This window comes from Rhinoderma darwinii, chromosome 1, assembly GCF_050947455.1.
Source record: "Rhinoderma darwinii isolate aRhiDar2 chromosome 1, aRhiDar2.hap1, whole genome shotgun sequence".
NCBI lineage: Eukaryota > Metazoa > Chordata > Amphibia > Anura > Rhinodermatidae > Rhinoderma > Rhinoderma darwinii.
Genome location: NC_134687.1, coordinates 198953205 through 198972620, shown reverse-complemented (window position 1 = coordinate 198972620; position 19416 = coordinate 198953205). Strand labels below are relative to the sequence as shown.

At 41.3% G+C, this 19416-nt stretch overlaps 1 protein-coding gene across 1 annotated transcript in view; it reads left to right on the top strand.

Annotated features, from left to right (window-relative positions):
• The window catches only part of MTHFD2L (methylenetetrahydrofolate dehydrogenase (NADP+ dependent) 2 like), a 101363-nt gene that overhangs the window by 49972 nt on the left and 31975 nt on the right, over positions 1-19416 (top strand). The window contains exons 4-5 of the mRNA XM_075849789.1: positions 14194-14346; positions 17533-17640. Of these exons, the coding sequence (XP_075705904.1) occupies positions 14194-14346; positions 17533-17640 (261 nt within the window). The remainder of the gene's footprint in view (positions 1-14193; positions 14347-17532; positions 17641-19416) is intronic.

Below are 19416 nucleotides of genomic sequence, written 5' to 3'. Positions count from 1 at the left end.
TAACTCCCGACCATGTAATCAGGAAGTGGCCGGGAGGCAGAGGGAGCATGAAAAGCTAGAATGGGGATTAGGGGGCCCCGTTCTGGAGATAGGTTGCGGGTCCCAGAGGTGGGACCCGCATCTATATAACATTTATAACATATACTGTGGATATGTCATAAATGTCCCTCATGGGAAAATCCCTTTAAGGAGGAGTCTCTGGTATGGCTATTCGCCCAGCCAGGGAAGGGGTGGGGACTCCAACTTTAAAAAATGGAGTTTTTTGCCGCTGACAGCGGCTGGCATAAATATTCACGCTACACACGATTCTGTGCTTAATAAATTGTACACTTCTAGAATGCTAGAGGTTATTATACTCTGACTCTGCAAGCCACTGATGATTTATGGCAGAGATATAATCTAATAAAGAAACGCGTAGGGCTGGTAGTAGGTAGACACACAGATAGTGCCATCTGATTGCACATGTGCTATATCCCCTGATCTCCTGAACCTTCTATTTAGGTGTAAGGAGCTAACAAACGGAGTGGAATAGCAAGCATAGAGATGTGAGGCTACTATAGCCACATTTTTGGGGATTTCTTGGAAAAATCTTTTTTGAATTAACTGAATAATTTATAAAAACATATAAAAATATAAACAACAGAAAAAATACTTTATTATTCGGACAGGCAGAGCAGAAATTTTGATCTACCTCACTACATTTATGGTGTCAATGTAAAGTGCGCATGCACTAGAGATAAAGACATATTATTGTCATAATTTGACTATGCCAAGATGGCAAATGAACGAACCACGGTTTAATGGTAACAAAATATATCCCTGGTGATATGATGCAGTGAATACCATTTATATGCTGTGAATAGGTTTAGCTCTGTCTGCTTATTTTATCTTTAAGAAACTGTAGGTGACATCTATGGTATTTAAACATAAAACCTGGGGGAATGTGAGTAATCATGACCTTAAAACACAGACACAAGATATTAATTTATTCTGTAACTGATTCATGTGGGAATGCACCTAGGTAGAACTCATATTTTATAAGTTATCTTAACTATGTAAAGTCATACCCAAAGCAAACCACATCAATATACTTAAAAAAAAAATGTGATAACTGCGGTCTTCAAATGGCGGAAGGATCTCTAATTGTTCAGGATATGAGGTATTACATTGGATCTAAACAACACTTCTTATGTAAAATGGAGCTTTTGAATGAATGTTTGGTTTTAAAAAATATTTTAGGTGTCTGGCATTATATTCTACAGAGTCATAGCTAGGTTCTCCTGCACCCGGGGCAAAGTTTCAGTTTGGTGCCCCCCCTACCCAACTTCTTTCCCGACATCTCCTTCCCCCTCGCCATGTTTGCTTTCTCTACCAATCAATGAGGTGAAATAATTTTTTCACATTTTTTTATATAACTCGAGCATAAAACCATTTGTACATTTTACAAGCAATATAGTTATGTAAGGTAGTTAACATAACAATAAATAAAAAGAAAATAAATTAAAGAGGTCAGGGCCGGAGTAAAACAGATTGTATAACTAATGAGACTATGGTGACATAATGAACAGCCTCCTCTTGTGGATAGTGCCACACCCCCCCTGTAGATAGTGCCACACAGCCCAGATGTAGATAGTGCCACTCACCCCAGTTGTAGATGCTGCCACCCCCTTGAAGATACTGCCCCACAGCCCCCCTTGTAGATAGTGCCATGCAGTCCCCCACTTGTAGATAGTGCCACACAGCCCCCTGTAGATACTGCCACTCCCCCTTGTAGATACTGCCACCCCCCCCTGGTAGATAGCCGCACACAGTCCCCCCCTTGTAGATAGCCACACACAGCCCCCAAACAAATAAAAGAGAGAAACTCCAGATCTCCGCCAGTTTGCTGTGACGTGAGGCTGTCACGCCTGAATTCCTGATGTAAACCGTCTAGCAGCAGTAATACGTAAATTCCAATTGTTTACAGCAGACATGTTCTACCTTTTACATATTCTATATACTCTGCTAATTATGAAATTCCTACCCAGATTGATTTTACTGGTTCTGCACTTTATATAAAACTTTCCTGTCTCCAGTTATTCTGCATTTATGGTCTTGAAACATTCAACATCGCGATCTATGGTATCCTAGGTGGAAACATTTTATTCCACTCACACTCAGGGCTGGATTAAGGTTGGTGGAGGCCCCTGGGTAAAAAATTTGGTGTGAGCCACCTTCCTGCTTATGGAACCCAGACCCCTGATAGCCTATCACAACCAAATATAGGTGAGATGAGCAGTATATACTTTACCCATCCATAATTGGTTATCTTGTTGTATACAGGCGTGATGTCACTTTATCACTAGGGCTAGGTGATATGTGCTGACCACTACTGGTAGCATAAAAACCAGCATAGATAGTACCACACTTAGTGCCCCTTGTAGATGGTGCCCCACACTGCCCCCAGTAGATAGTGCCACACACTGCTTCATGTAGATACTGCTAAGTACCCTCAGTAGATAATGACACACACAGCCCCCTGTAGATAATGCCACATAGCCCCCCTGTAGATAGTGCCCAGTGCCCTCTGTAGATAGTGCCACACAGCCCCCCTGTAGATAGTGCCACACACGCTTTTTAGACAGTGCCACAGTACCCTATGAAGATAGTACCACACACAGCCCCTTGTATACAATGCTACACAGCCCCCTGTAGGTAGTGTCACACAGCCCCCTGTAGGTAGTGCTACACAGCCCCCTTTAGATATTGCCATACAGCCCCCTGTAGATAGTGCCACACAGCCCCCTGTAGATAGTTCCACACAGCCCCCTGTAGATAGTGCTACACAGCCCCCTGTAGATAGTGCCACACCCCCTTTTAGATAGTGACAAATCCCCCTGTAGGTAGTGCCACACAACCCCTGTAGATAGTGCTCTCCACCTCCCCCTTTTAAAGATAGTGCCACACTTCTCCCTTTGTAGATAGTGCCACAACCCTCATAGATACTGCTACACAGTCCCTCTGAAGATAGTACTACACTCCCCCTGTACATAGTGGCCGGGTGCCACCCAAACAAATAAAGAAACCTTATACTCACCTAGCCCCGTTCCCATGAAGAACGAAGCTCCACTGCCTCCTCAATCCTGCAGCCTATGAGGCGCCAAGACGGGATCTTTGCATAGGCCGACATGATCCAGTGACGTCATCGCGTCATATTCTGTCCCAGCGTCTTATAGGCTGCAGGCCTAGCATGGCCGGTAGCCTAGTGAATGTCAGAGCAGGGGGCGGATATCCATAGTTGCCAACATTTGAATTTTTTTCCAGGGACACTTAGGACATGGCCTATCTGGTGGGTGTGTATTATGGGTGTGTGGTTTATCTGATGGGTGTGGCTAGCTGGGCATGGCTGTCTTCCCACAATTTCTGTATACAAATAAACAAACAAAAATGTCTGCACTAGTTTGATGACAACTACTATGCCGGCCACTATCTCTCTCTGGTTATCTGGTTGTATACAGGCAGGTGATGTCTCACTTTATCACTAGGGCTAGGCGATATGTGCTGACCACTACTAGTAACATAAAAACCAGCGTAGATAGTACCACACTCAGTGCCCCTTGTAGATTGTGTCGCACACTGCCCCCAGTTGATAGTGCCACACACTACTCCCTGTAGATATTGCCATACACTGCTTGGTGTAGATAATGCCACAGTGCCCTCTGTAGATAATTCCACACACAGCCCCCTGTAGATAGTGCCCAGTGCCCTCTGTAGATAGTGCCACACACCCCCTTTTTAGATAGTGCACATTACCCTCTGTGGATAGTGCCGCACACAGCCCCCTGTAGGTAAAATGACCATCAGGCCGATGCGATAATGTCACTGGATCGCGACGGCCTACGCAAGGATCCCATCTTGGCGCCTCATGTGCTGCAGGATTGAGGAGGTTGTGGAGCTTCATTCTTCGTGGGAACGGGGCTAGGTGAGTATAAGGTTTCTTTATTTTTTTGTGTGACACCCGGGCACTATCTACAGGGGGGTTATGTGGCATTATCTACAGGGGGCTGTGTGTGTCATTATCTACTGAGGGTAATGTAGATAATCTACATTTTCAAAACGGCCGCCTAAAAAATGCCCCATCGGAACAGAATGCCGTTTTTCCCATTGAAATCAATGGGCAGATGTTTGGAGGCATTCTGCTTCCGATTCTTCGGCCGTTTACAGGCCGAAAATAAGCTGTGTGAACATACCCTAATACGGCTGAATTCCCCTGTAACTGGGGCTGCTGTGCAGCCCCAGTTACAGTGGAAAAGCATGGTGCAGAAGAAAATAAATAAATAAAGTCCCCCACAGGTCTTTTCTGACCTTTGAGGGGCAGACCATAATAATAAAAAAATAATAGTAGAATGAAGTAATAATAAATGTAAAAATAAATACACATAAACTACCGACCCAAAAAAACAATCATTGTCGTAAAGCTAGCCCTGACCCAATTACTATAAAATAGACATGTACTATATCAAAATTTATGGTAGACAATGACGATCACAAATTAAAGATCTATTTTAGGGTAAAACTATAATATTGCCACAAAAAAAATAGTTGAGATATAAAAAAGCATATTTTTTCACTATTATTTTCAAACTATAAGCCTGAAAATTCTAAAATAGCAAAAATCCTATCGCTAGTCCAACAACAAAAAAGAACCTATAGCTGTTTAACTAACGCGTGCTAAAAATGGCTAAATGGTGTCTTTGTCCTGAAGGCTCAAAATAGCCTGGTCCTGAACCGATTAAATTAGTACCTTTAATAAGGATCTTTAAGCGATCTGACTCTGATTACTTACTGGTGAATACTTGAATGTGTTGCGTAAACGTCTTCCAAAATGAATTACCTCTGAGCTATTCAGCTTTCTTATTGCTTTAGGGTTGAATCCACCCCCTCCTTCATACCTTACATACTTGTTATAGCACATTAATATCTTATATGATAGTGTAACTACAGCTTTTTTTATTATTATTTCATTCCCATTCCAATTTTTAAAGGTCCTGGGTAACTTAATCTACAATCTGAAAGAGAAGGAGCAGTCAAAGAAATATAAAGGATTAATGGAAAAATATATTTTCTTGTACATATATCCATGAAGGTTAAACGTGGCTCAGTTTGTATACAGTATATAGAGTATACAGTAGGGCAAAAGCTGTAGGCGGTGCAAAGGTTGCAGTTGCACCCAGGTCCTCTACCATAGAAGAGAACAGCAGTACTGTATATGGCATTTGATTGTTAGGTGGCACTTAATGGGGTTGTCCACTACCGGACAACTGATAACCTATTCACCGGATAGGTCATCAGTATATGATCTGTGGGGGTCCGACATCCGGACCCCGCACCAATTTGCAAAACAGAGTAAAAAATGAAATGCCCAATTTAGGTAATCCAGGAAAGAGAGTAAAAATAATGTACATAATCATCTGCATCACATTCAATGTAAAATAGAGAAACAAAAGGGACAAAAAAGAATGAGGTTACCCACAAAAACAATATTTTCGTGGAAATGGGATGAGGGGGACAAACAGACACTGCAGAGAACAGACAAACAGAAGGAAGAAAAGTGGATGAGTTAGGGAAAACTCTGGGTTAGTCTAAAGTAATTTTCCCACAATTGACATTTATAATCTATCTACAGGATAGGTAAAAAATGTTTGATCGCTGGGGGCCATACCACTGGGACCACCACCAATCACTATAATGCGGGTCCCAAGCCCCCTGTTCCTCCTCACTGCACAATCGCAGCGCATGCTCAACTGCCACTCCATTCATGATTCTCCTCACTGCAGGGCTAGTGATCGCTGGGGGTCCTAGAAATCAGTAATTTATCCCCCATCGTGTGGATAGGGGGTAAATGTCAATTGTGTGAAAACCCCTTTAATGTATTAGTTGGCACTGAGCTGGTCCCACCTTTTTGACTCTATAGCATTGAGGCCTGCCTCTCTGGCAGGTACAACATTAAAAAGAACGTAAGTTACCAACCAATTTTGAACCATTACGTGTGGTCCTCAGTTATGAAAACAAGGCATAGAAAGTTTTCCTCTTTTTAGTGAAGAAGGACGACATCAATATTTTAGGCCACCATCTGCATTGTTATAGTGTACTTACCACTTTATGATGAAGATTTTGTCATTATTGTGAAGAGTAGAAACATAATCCCTTATTGTGGTGAATACATACAGTAGTCAGTACTAAAGAACAGTAGGCCACTTTTGTCCACTTACCCGTTTACACAACTTTCAGTCCTCCTCTGTTGTTGGTAACCTTTAGCAGCCCAAAAATAATTTACTTAAAGGGGTTGCCCTACAATTAAATATTACATTTCGTCTGTTAGATCACACAAAACATAGCAATCTTTCAATTGGAATAAAAAAAATTCCCCTGTGTTTAGATATTCTTTCCATTTCCTCTCAGAATGTCCACCTAATGTGTCTAGTGGCGGAGATAATACATGCCCAGTAGGTCAGTTCCATTGTTCGGATCCTCTTGTTCACAGGCAGCAGAGCGATTCCTGCTGTTGTACAAGCTGGCCAATAAGAATTAGGGCACTACAAGAAGCTTCTTCTCACCAGCACTGGACACATTAGGTGGACATTCTAAAAGGGGAATCAACAGAACAGCAGAGGGCGCTATAACAAATATGTAACATCAGTATTGAGACACAGGAGCATATATTTTCAATGATATTAATATAATTTTTTTTATGTTTTACGTGATCTAACAGAGAAATGTCATATTCAATAATGGGTATAAGCACTGTAATTTGTCAATGTAAAAATATTTGCATAGTTTAGGTAATAAAAGACAGGGTACAATAGGATTAAGAAATTTTGAAGGAATCCAGAAATGAACAAATATCTGTGGGCAGCAAAAAGAAGTGACAGACACACTGATTTCAGTGGTCTGTCACTTATTGGGTAATGTGCCGTAGTTTCTGAGTATTTAGTAGCTATATTTGCGCATACCTCCCAACTTTCAAGTATCGCATAGAGGAACAACCGCTCCGCGCAAATTTTTTCCCTTTTAAGCCATGCCTCTAATCCCGCCTAATACGCAGCCGCTTCAGCCCACACAGTATCATGCTCCCATAGTGCCTCCCAAACAGTATCATACTCCCATAGCTGCCCCCATACAGTATAATGTCCACATAGATGCACCCATACAGTATAATGCCCACACTGATGCCCCCATACAGTATAATGCCCCCATAGATGCCCCCATACAGTACAATGCCCCCATAGCTGCTCATATACTGTATGGGGGAGCTATGGGGTTTTATACTGTATGGGGGAATCCTATATGGGCATTATACTAGATGGGGCAGTTGTGGGGGCATAATACTGGATGGGGGCAGCTATGGGGCATTACACAGTATAATGCCCCCACAGCTGCTCAATACAGTATAATGCCCCTATAGATTCGCTCATACAGTATAATGCCCCCATAGCTACCACTATACACTATAATGCCCCATAGATACCACTATACACTATAATGCCCCCACAGCTGCCACCATATGCTATAATGCCCCCACAGCTGCCCCATACAGTACAATGTCCCTGCAGTATAATGCCCCTATAGCTGCTCCCATACAGTGTAATGCCCCTCTAGCTGCCACCACACAGTATAATGCCCCATAACTGCCCCTATACAGTATAATGCCCCCTTAGCTGCCCCTAGTGCCAGTGCCCACATAGTGCAACAGTGCCCATGTAAATAGTGCCATACACAGTGCCCATGTACTGTAGATAGTGCCACAGTGTCCCGGTAGGTAGTGCCACAGTGCCAATGTAGATAGTTGCACATATATGGAAAGTGACATCAGGGATTCCCTCTAGGAGCGGAATCACCGGCCATGGCATCGGCAATGCTCTGGCCGGGGATTCCGCTACAGGAGGAGCCATTAACGTCACTTTCCATATATGGACATTGACGTCAGGGATTCCCCCTAGGTGCGGAATCCCCGGCCATACCGTCAGCAACGCTCTGGCAGGCGATTCCGCTATGGAGAAGCCACTGATGTCACTGTGCATATTTGGACAGTGACGTCAAGGGCTTCCCCGGGCTCAGTGCTTAGAGTATCGCTGTGCCTGGAGAGTCTTCTGTACTAATGCTGAAGCAGGGAGCTGACGGTTTCCTGCTTCAGCATTTGGTTCAACTTTATCTGCGTCCTGAGGACGCAGATACAGTTGACACCGGGAGGGTGGGACATACCACCGGCCACCCGGGACAGCAGCTCACCACCCGAAATCCGGGACTGTCCCGCTGAATGACGGTTGGTAGCGCTGCATTTTGGAGTCCAAGTACTGTATGTTCATATATTCATGCTGCACCACCTCCCCTCGCCGTCCAGCCGCTGATTGACACGTTTCTCCCTATTACTGAGTGGCCGGAGGGCGTGGGCAGCATAAATATATATGAGTATACTTGCACCACTTGCCGCACGCTGCAAGTTTAACTACTAAATTCTCAGAAATTACGGCACCTTAACTAATAAGTGACAGTCCGCTAAAATCAGCGGGTCTGTTACTTGTTTATGCTGCCCACAGACAGGGCATCATAAATATATGACAGATACTCTTTAAGCAACTGAATGTCCACATTGTGTTGCATTGTGGGCTGTGGCATTGGACATAATGCAAAACAGCTCCCTCATTTCACAATGAAAATTTCCTCTGGTTCTCTTTTTTGGAGAGTAAAGAGCCTTCTCCCATAGAGCCAACTTATCTACTTTCTCACCCTTCAACCATACTTTCCCTAGATGGCCACTATCAGTCCCTCATACTAGTCATACATAATGTGATTTCAGAGGCTCAACCACATTGGATGCATTCAGATGCTTAGCCATTTATGGGCCCTATAGATGCATACATAATGGACACACTCACTACTTCTATACAATGTTTGTGCACTGTAGTGTGACAGCTAGTAGACAGCAGATTACATTCTTAGTTTTACAGTATATGAATGAAGATGGACATAACTTTCAGTGGAACTACTGGAATGATGTTCAAAGGGTAAGTTGAGAGAAGGAAAGTAGAATTTAAGAAATGTTACTTTTCAGCTTTTAAGAAATCATAGTTAGTTTAATATAAAATCTTGTATTCATGTTCAATATTTACCTCAAGGATAGACCACATTTCTGTCTCTCTATGACCAAAGATACTTCTGTCAATGAGTCACAATATAGATACTACCAAGCCGGCCTAAAATGCAATTGCTTATCTTTATTTACTTTTCGCTTTTGCTCTTCTTATTACCACATTGCCAGAAACAATTGACAGAAACATTATATATATATATATATATATATATATATATATATACATACAGTGGAGGAAATAAGTATTTGATCCCTTGCTGATTTTGTAAGTTTGCCCACTGTCAAAGTCATGAACAGTCTAGAATTTTTAGGCTAGGTTACTTTTACCAGTGAGAGATAGATTATATAAAAAAAAAAAGAAGAAAATCACATAGTCAAAATTATATATATTTATTTACAGTCTGACTCTAACCTCTACAACATGGGCAAGACCAAAGAGCTTTCTAAGGATGTCAGGGACAAGATCATAGACCTGCACAAGGCTGGAATGGGCTACAAAACCATAAGTAAGACGCTGGGTGAGAAGGAGACAACTGTTGGTGCAATAGTAAGAAAATGGAAGACATACAAAATGACTGTCAATCGACATCGATCTGGGGCTCCATGCAAAATCTCACCTCGTGGGGTATCCTTGATCCTGAGGAAGGTGAGAGCTCAGCCGAAAACTACACGGGGGGAACTTGTTAATGATCTCAAGGCAGCTGGGACCACAGTCACCAAGAAAACCATTGGTAACACATTACGCTGTAATTCATTCAAATCCTGCAGTGCCCGCAAGGTCCCCCTGCTCAAGAAGGCACATGTACAGGCCCATCTGAAGTTTGCAAATGAACATCTGGATGATTCTGAGAGTGATTGGGAGAAGGTGCTGTGGTCAGATGAGACTAAAATTGAGCTCTTTGGCATTAACTCAACTCGCCGTTTTTGGAGGAAGAGAAATGCTGTCTATGACCCAAAGAACACTGTTTCTCTGCTAAGGGCACAGGACTACTTCACCGCATCAATGGGAGAATGGATGGAGCCATGTACCGTCAAATCCTGAGTGACAACCTCCTTCCCTCCACCAGGACATTAAAAATGGCTCGTGACTGGGTCTTCCAGCACGACAATGACCCAAAACATACAGCCAAGGCAACAAAGGAGTGGCTCAAAAAGAAGCACATTAAGGTCATGGAGTGGCCTAGCCAGTCTCCAGACCTTAATCCCATCGAAAACTTATGGAGGGAGCTGAAGATCCGAGTTGCCGAGCGACAGCCTCGAAATCTTAATGATTTACAGATGATCTGCAAAGAGGAGTGGGCCAAAATTCCATCTAACATGTGTGCAATCCTCATCATCAACTACAAAAAAACGTCTGACTGCTGTACTTGCCAACAAGGGTTTTGCCACCAAGTATTAAGTCTTGTTTGCCAAAGGGATCAAATACTTATTTCTCTGTGCACAATGCAAATAAATATATATAAATTTGACAATGTGATTTTCTTTTTTTTTTTTTATATAATCTATCTCTCACTGGTAAAATTAACCTACCCTAAAAATTATGGACTTTTCATGTCTTTGACAGTGGGCAAACTTACAAAATCAGCAAGGGATCAAATACTTATTTCCTTCACTGTATACTACCGTTCAAAAGTTTAGGGTCACTTAGAAATCTCCTTATTTTTTAAAGAAAAGCACAGTTTTTTTCAATGAAGATAACATTAAATTAATCAGAAATACACTCTATACATTGTTAATGTGGTAAATGACTATTCTAGCGGCAAACGTCTGGTTTTTAATGCAATATCTACATAGGTGTATAGAGGCCCATTTCCAGCAACCATCACTCCAGTGTTCTAATGGTACATTGTGTTTGCTAACTGTGTTAGAAGGATAATGGATGATTTAAAAACACTTGAAAACATATGTGCAATTATGTTAGCACCGCTGTAAACAGTTTTGCTGTTTAAAGGAGCTATAAAACTGACCTTCCTTTGAGCTAGTTGAGAATCTGGAGCATTAAATTTGTGGGTTCGATTAAACTCTCAAAATGGCTAGAAAAAGAGAGCTTTCATGTGAAACTCGACAGTCTATTCTTGTTCTTAAAAATGAAGGCTATTCCATGCAAGAAATTGCCAAGAAACTGAAGATTTCCTATAACAGTGTGTACTACTCCCTTCAGAGGACAGCACACACAGGCTCTAACCAGAGTAGAAAGAGAAGTGGGAGGCCCCGCTGCACAACTGAGCAACAAGACAAGTACATTAGAGTCTCTAGTTTGAGAAATAGATGCCTCACAGTTCCTCAATTGGCAGCTTCATTAAATAGTACCAGCAAAACGCCAGTGTCAATGTCTACAGTGAAGAGGCGACTCCAGGATGCTGGCCTTCAGGGCAGAGTGACAAAGAAAAAGCCATATCTGAGACTGGCTAATAAAAGGAAAAGATTAATATGGCAAAAGCACACAGACATTGGACAGAGGAAGATTGGAAAAAAGTGTTATGGACAGACGAATCGAAGTTTGAGGTGTTTGGATCACACAGAAGAACATTTGTGAGACGCAGAACAACTGAAAAGATGCTGGAAGAGTGCCTGATGCCATCTGTCAAGCATGGTGGAGGTAATGTAATGGTCTGGGGTTGCTTTGGTGCTGGTAAAGTGGGAGATTTGTACAAGGTAAAAGGGATTTTAAATAAGGAAGGCTATCACTCCATTTTGCAACGCCATGCCATACCCTGTGGACAGCGCTTGATTGGAGCCAATTTCATCCTACAACAGGACAATGACCCAAAGCACACCTCCAAATTATGCAAGAACTATTTAGGGAAGAAGCCGGCATCTGGTATTCTATCTGTAATGGAGTGGCCAGCGCAGTCACCAGATCTCAACCCCATAGAGCTGTTGTGGGAGCAGCTTGACCGTATGGTATGCAAGAAATGCCCCTCAAGCCAAACCAACTTGTGGTAGGGGCTTCTGGAAGCATGGGGTGAAATTTCTCCTGATTACCTCAGCAAATTAACAGCTAGAATGCCAAAGGTCTGCAATGCTGTAATTGCTGCAAATGGAGCATTCTTTGACGAAAGCAAAGTTTGAAGGAGAAAATTATTATTTCAAATAAAAATCATTATTTCTAACCTTGTCAATGTCTTGACTATATTTTCTAGTCATTTTGCAACTCATTTGATAAATATAAGTGTGAGTTTTCATGGAAAACACAAAATTGTACGGGTGACCCCGAATTTTTGAACGGTAGTGTGTGTATATATATATATATATATATATATATATATATATGTATATATATATATATATATATATATATATATACATAGGACACAGTAACAGGAGAGATGAAAATTGAAAATAGGATGCGAGCGAGGGGACAGGCGTCCCTTCAGAAGACCTCTAGCAGAAACATAACTTTTTACCATAGCACCCCCCGGTCATTGTCTATTAAACTCTGGACTTCTTTTATGTATATTGTACTCACTTCCCTAAAGTTCAGCCTCTTTATTTCTTTTGATCAGACGCCATCTTGAATTTTAGAATTCACCCTGCTTTTTCTTCCTCTGTGCTATGCTATCAATTCGCTAATGCTTCAGCACAGCATCCGAGACAGTACCAAATCTGTCTACTGGAAGGACACTGTGAAATCCTTCCTTCAATATTCTTCTAAGGCTGGGTTCACACGACCTATTTTCAGACGTAAACGAGGCGTATTATGCCTCGTTTTACATCTGAAAATAGGGCTACAATACGTCGGCAAACATCTGCCCATTCATTTGAATGGGTTTGCCGACGTACTGTGCAGACAACCTGTCATTTACGCGTCGTCGTTTGACAGCTGTCAAACGACGACGCGTAAAAATACAGCCTCGTCAAAAGAAGTGCAGGACACTTCTTTCAGACGTAATTTGAGCCGTTCTTCATTGAACTCAATGAAGCACAGCTCAAAATTTACGGCTGTCAGAGAGGCCTCGCAAAATGCGAGGAGAAGCATTTACGTCTGAAACGAGTCAGCTGTTTTCTCCTGAAAACAGTCTGTCTTTTCAGACGTAAAAGCCTGCTACCGTGTGCACATACCCTAAATAAGCTTAGAGATTATAAATAGAGAGGCTGAACTGTGATCTTCATTATAACGGAGTGACAGGAGCCTGTGTATCAGCCGTAAATCTAATAGGAGTTTGTGCCCCCAACCCCGTAAAAAGCCTGTGTGGAACAGTCCAGGTAATTTCATAATACAAGAAGTTCTGGTGCCTGAATGAGTGACACATAGATCCCCATTGACTCAAATGGAAAAAGTGTATCACTAATCGCCTAATTCGGTGCTAATAAGATATTTAGTAGTAGAAGCAGCTAGAAAAAGAACATGTAAGAGATTGACACATGGAATTGCAGGTACAAAGGATCCTTCCTTTCCATCTTCCTTTCCTCATCTACAGTAATGTGTATGGGCACCTTTAGACTTGATGTGTAGATTGTAAAAACGATTGCTTTAGTTGGTATATAAAAAGTTGAGTTAAAAACAAGGGATGTATGTCAAACTACAGTATAATCTCATCTAGGAGCAGGACAGGGTACGTCAGGCAAATATAAGGCAAATTGTGCCTGAACCCTTCTTACTCCTCATACACACGTGGATTAGTTCAAAGTTACGCTATATGTAACTTTGTAGGTAAATTACTTTTCTATTAACTTGGCCCTTGAGGTTTGCTTGAGAATGTGGAAATTTGATTGTGAGCCCTATAGGAGTCCAGGACTGATGCGTGTGATAGCAATATTTGTACATCGTTATGGACAATGTTGTCACTATATAATATAACTAGCGGCCAAAATCTATTTGCATTTTTACAGGTCTTCCTAGGTGTTTTGTCAGTTATTACTTATGTCAAAAAGTGTGTTTATGAAGTATACAGTGATGATCAATATATGGGAGCCCACTGAAAGTAGTAGTCAACTCAAAACTAGGTAATGGGAAAAACCATTGTATATATGAATCAAATACTGTATAATGTAAGGACAATTTTATAGATGGATATCAAATAATATACAGTATATTTTAAAAAATTCTCTTATCTTTGTAGAGCATATCAACGAGCGAGATATATGTAATGCTATTGCTCCAGAAAAAGATGTGGATGGTTTTCACATAGTAAATGTTGGAAGACTCTGCCTGGATCAATCGTCCATTATTCCTGCCACTGCTGCAGCTGTATGGGAAATCATTAAGAGAACAGGTAAACTGACAATTTCTATTCACAAATGAATTTAATTTACAGTGGAGGTCTGATTAAATCCAGTTTAGCTAATTTAAAGAGTCATGCCCCTTTAAAAATAGCATGTACTACTAAGACTCCATAGTACCATCTGGTAAATTTGGGTTCACTATTGAGTTGTCTGAAGAACTTTTTAAATCCTACTTATTTAATTCACACTTATTGTGCTGCAGCATAAATGTCTGAAAGAAAATCTATAAGCAGTTTTGAGTACTAAAATTGGCACACAGCGCTATATACAGGACGGGGAGAGGAGCGTAATCATACCTAATCATTTACGTTTTGATGTTCCCAGTGCCACGATTGCAAGTGCCACGCAGCCGGCCCCTTCATGTTCAGTGCTGTGGGCTATCAGGAGATCATTGGAACCATCACTCAGAGGAGAACGTGGCACATGCAATCATGGTGCAGAGGACTTTAAAACTTAGATTTCTCGGTCATGCAACTTTCATGACCAACGACACCGGTGTCGTTACGCTGCTCTCCCCGTCCTATATATAGCGATATCAGAAGTTTTGAGGGCTAAAACAGCTGACAGTTTTCCTTCAACTATTTTAAGGCCTCGTTCACACAGTGCAGATTTGATGCAGATTTGATGTACTTTTAAGCCAAAACTAGGAACGGAACTTAATATAAGAAATATTTAAAGAAAGGCTTAATAAGTCTGCTCTATCTAGATCAAATTCTGCTCTTGGATCCAATTCTGGTTTTGGCTTAAAAAATGCATGACAAATCTGCAGAAAATCTGCACTGTGTAGACAAGGCCTGTGAGTTTATTTAGACAAACAAATTTTACGTCCGGGTGTTCTCCAAGTGTAAAGCGGACAGCATCCGGACTGAACACTAAACCATTATAGTTAATGGGCCAATTCAGACATCAATTTCTTTTTCACAACCATCCGTCCGTGATTAAAAAATTGCGCCCCCGGAAGAAGCTGACTTAGTTCAGTGAAACGTACGTCGGGACTATACCGACTCTGATAGTAGGGAAAGATTACATAGAGGGAGAGATTAGCATAATGAAAATATAACATAAACTAATCCTACCGCATCTAGAGAATCGCTCATGACAGAGCGGGAACGAATGAGTGTAGTGGCGATTACACTGCACACCACTTAGCAGTTCTCACGGCTGAGACTCTGAATATTGCAGACATAATCCAGCTAGCAATTTTCCAGTCTCACTACCTAAGAGTGTTGACTGCTAACGGGCATTCTTGTCGGTCTATCCGAATGCAGCGAAAGCTGTTATCCCAGCACCTCTGCTTAACACAGATTGGAGCAGTAACGCAGGGAGAAAACATACTCGGTGAGCAGTCAGCTGCTCACTGAGACTTTACGTCTGTATAAACACAGTGATAGCCGTCATCCCTGCGCTGCTGCTCAACAATAAATCAGAGTGGCAACGCTGGGAGAAAATTACAATAACAACGCATTGGTGATCAGTCAGCTGCTCACTAGGCTGTCTGCCTGTTTAAACGCAGCGATAGTTGTCATCTCAGCACCTCTGCTCAACACAGATTGGAGCAGTAACACTGGGAGAAAACGTACTCGGGGAGCAGTTAGCTGCTCACTGAGACTTTACGTCTGTTTAAACACAGTGATAACCGTCATCCCAGCGCTGCTGTTCAACAATAGATTGGAGTGGCAACGCTGGGAGAAAATCACACAAATAAAACGCATTGGTGATCAATCAGCTGCTCACTCAGACTGTCTGCCTGTCTAAACGCAACGATAGCTGTTAACCCTGCGCTGCTACTAAATTACAGATGCAGCTGGTAATCCTGGGCTGCTAATCATTTAAAGACCCGAGTGGCCACGCTGGGAGAGAATATATATATAACAATATACTCAGTGACCAGTCAGCTGTTCACTGAGACAGAGCACGATTCCTTGCGGTGTGCATACGCAGGGTTTATAATAAATCCAATACAGACGCTTGCAGCACCACCTCTTCTATTTCCACTGAAGGAGAAAAGCTTCCAATAGCTTCCTTATCAGTGGAATTTGAAAACCAAGAAATACATAATATAATAAAATAAGGTTGAAAGACTTTATTAATAATAAAAATATTATAAATTGTGGCAATAAAAGGGGACATTGCACAGGACAAATCTTTTCCCTACTACATTAGTCGGCATCAATAAAACCATTGAAGGCGACATTAAACCCACCGTGCTCTACTTTTCCCTCTTTACCCATACCTACACTTTTTATTATTCAATAGGTGGTGTACACCAGAGCACGGAGGGACATTAAAAAATAAAAAATAAAAATATCAACAAAATTGGAGGCTCTTCTTCAACAATTCCTTAAAAAATTGCAGCATGCTCTATCTTTGTCCATTTTTCTTGCAGTAATGTCCCATAGAAGTCAATGGGCCTGCGTAAAAATGGACACAAGAAATATCTCACAGTACTCTTAATGCTATAAGCAATAAAAAAAAATGGTGTTTCATATGAAAGTTTCTGGGGTAAATTATGGTTAATTTGTCAGGATGTTAAGCCCCACCAACTTTTTAGTTAAGTGCCATGAGTGGCATAAATGCCTCAAAAGTCACAATTTTCTGCGCAAATTCCAACTTTTGAGGCCTATGCAACTTTATTGTGCCGGAGAACTGATGTAGAAAGAATAATACATTCCCCCCCATGTGATTAATGCATTTCTGGTATATATCAAGCCCTGAGCGTTTTCATGACATGTTATCAATGAGCAGTCGGAAAGAGAGGCTGGGAGAGCAGAGCGGACCCATCCCATGAGATAAGCGTCGAGAGGAAAGGAAGGAGTAGTGTAGAGAGCCAAAGATCAATAAGTAGGTTACAGTGGGTAAGAGCGCACTAGATTGAAAACCATCTTAACTTTGTTTTATATGGGTTTGCAGACGTTTTACTGTATAATTTCCTTTTATATTTTCCAATCTGCAAATATTTAAGAAGCTAAATATTTGTTTCATTTTAAATTACAGTTAAAATAATTTCTAAATTTAAATTGTTTTTCCAAACTCTTTGCTTTCTTGGAATTATTATTATTAATAACATTTCGACTACTCCTACAATTTCGAGAAAATTCAAAACATTTCCACCACTCTTACAATTTAAAGGAAATTCCAAACAAATTTAAGAATTGTATGTATTTATGCATTTTTAGGGATAAAAACGTTTGGTAAACATGTGGTAGTTGCCGGAAGATCAAAGAATGTTGGGATGCCTATTTCAATGCTACTGCACACAGATGGAAGACATGAGAGACCTGGGGGTAAGAGATCATCTTTATTAAATAACACAGTAAGCTCATAAAATTCGTAATTTTGATTGAACTCCTGAAATATACTTCAAAATAAATTTAACGCTGTACTCTGCTGTACCCTCTTCCGTCTCCCCATGACAGTGAAAAAATATTCCTAAAAAAATCACATTATACTCAAATTTGGTGAACATGTTGAACCTTTACCAAGCAGCATGAACATATTCGAGCCACTGCTGCAGAAACATCGCAGGTATCAACATTTTTTGTGGAATTAGGGGCATTTCCCACAAATTTACAATCAAGGTGGATCTTTTGTCTTAATAGGATTTGTGGTGACTAATCCTCAATTTCTTCAGTGAGGTATGGAATTTCATGCATATAATTCTCAGTTTGTGTTTACAAAAGAAGTACTCAAGATGAAGCATCACATTTAGATACAAGGTCAAACTCAAGGAACCAAAAGAGATTACTAAAGCAACATAGAAGTCATCATCCAAGCAAACCAGCAGAACCTTTTGCTCAGGCACTGTTGCAGTGAACTAAGCATACTGTAAAAGCTGCACCTTAAAAGGCAAGAATCGGCTTTCTGTTGCAGTATCCTTCTTGAACCGCTTCCTTTACTTCAGGTCCTTGGTCACTGATTACTGAGGTGGCTGCTGTTTAAGAGAATTGTACCTACAAGATTACAATGACAGAAGCCAGCCCAAAGGTAAAAGGTCCAGATGATTGTTCTGAGCAAGGTAGTTACTGGGGAGGTATTGCAGAACCTCACTGACTACCACTTAATAGGAATCTGTGGATAGTAGGCAGATTTTGTGGATTGTAGGCAAATCCACTGTCACATGCATTAGTTTACAGACCACAACGTGAAAAAGTCTGTGAAAAAAATATAAAATGGCAATACTTGCAGACAAAATGTTTTAGTCCAGAGAAGCTGCAGAACAGTAAGAAGATTGGCAAAATTAAGTGTACCATCTTGGCAGCCATTGCAGTCAGAATATTAGTATTGAATGGGAAATTGTAGATCCTAAAAAATGGGCAAAGGTTTAGTACATGCTTTTTTGCCTGAAGCTCCTGTTTGCGCTCAAGCAAGGTAAGGAGCTTTGAGGCTTTCGGCGCTGTAGAGATAACACAGCTGCGTCTTCTGGGGGTCACTTTTAAATTTCAGACGGAAGATGTGGTGCACTCAAAACTGGAGGCTCACTTTAACTTTTTTAACCTTCTGATTTAGGCCCCATGCACACGACCGTAGATTTATTCCGTAATTACGGTCCATAATTACGGAACCATTCATTTCTATGGCCGGCGGACACCTTGTCTGTGTCACAGAAAAGCTCCGCAAAAGATAGGACATTTCCTATTTTTTGCTTTTTACGGACCGGGCTCCCATACTATATATGGGGGCACAGTACGCAAATGCGGGTGGCTGTCCGCGGCCGGCCATGCCCATAATCACGGACTGTGATAACGGGCGTTGTAGTGTGCATGGGGCTTTAATCTGGGTCATCAGTTATTTCTAGAGATGGTATTGCAGGTTTTGGGGAGTCCTATTAGGCTGGATTCACACACACAGCGTTTACTCACATTTTGGGTGTCGTACTTTTTGGCCAAAGTGGTCAGATGTTACTTTAAAGTCTATAATAAAATATGAGAAAGCTCTTATACACAGCATTTTGATGGGTGTCATTTTTAGGGTCAGTGGCTTTTATTTTCAAATGGCGGCAAATTCTAGGTAAGGCGTTTTTTTATTCTGACTTTTTTTTTCATAAACTTCTCAATAAGGCT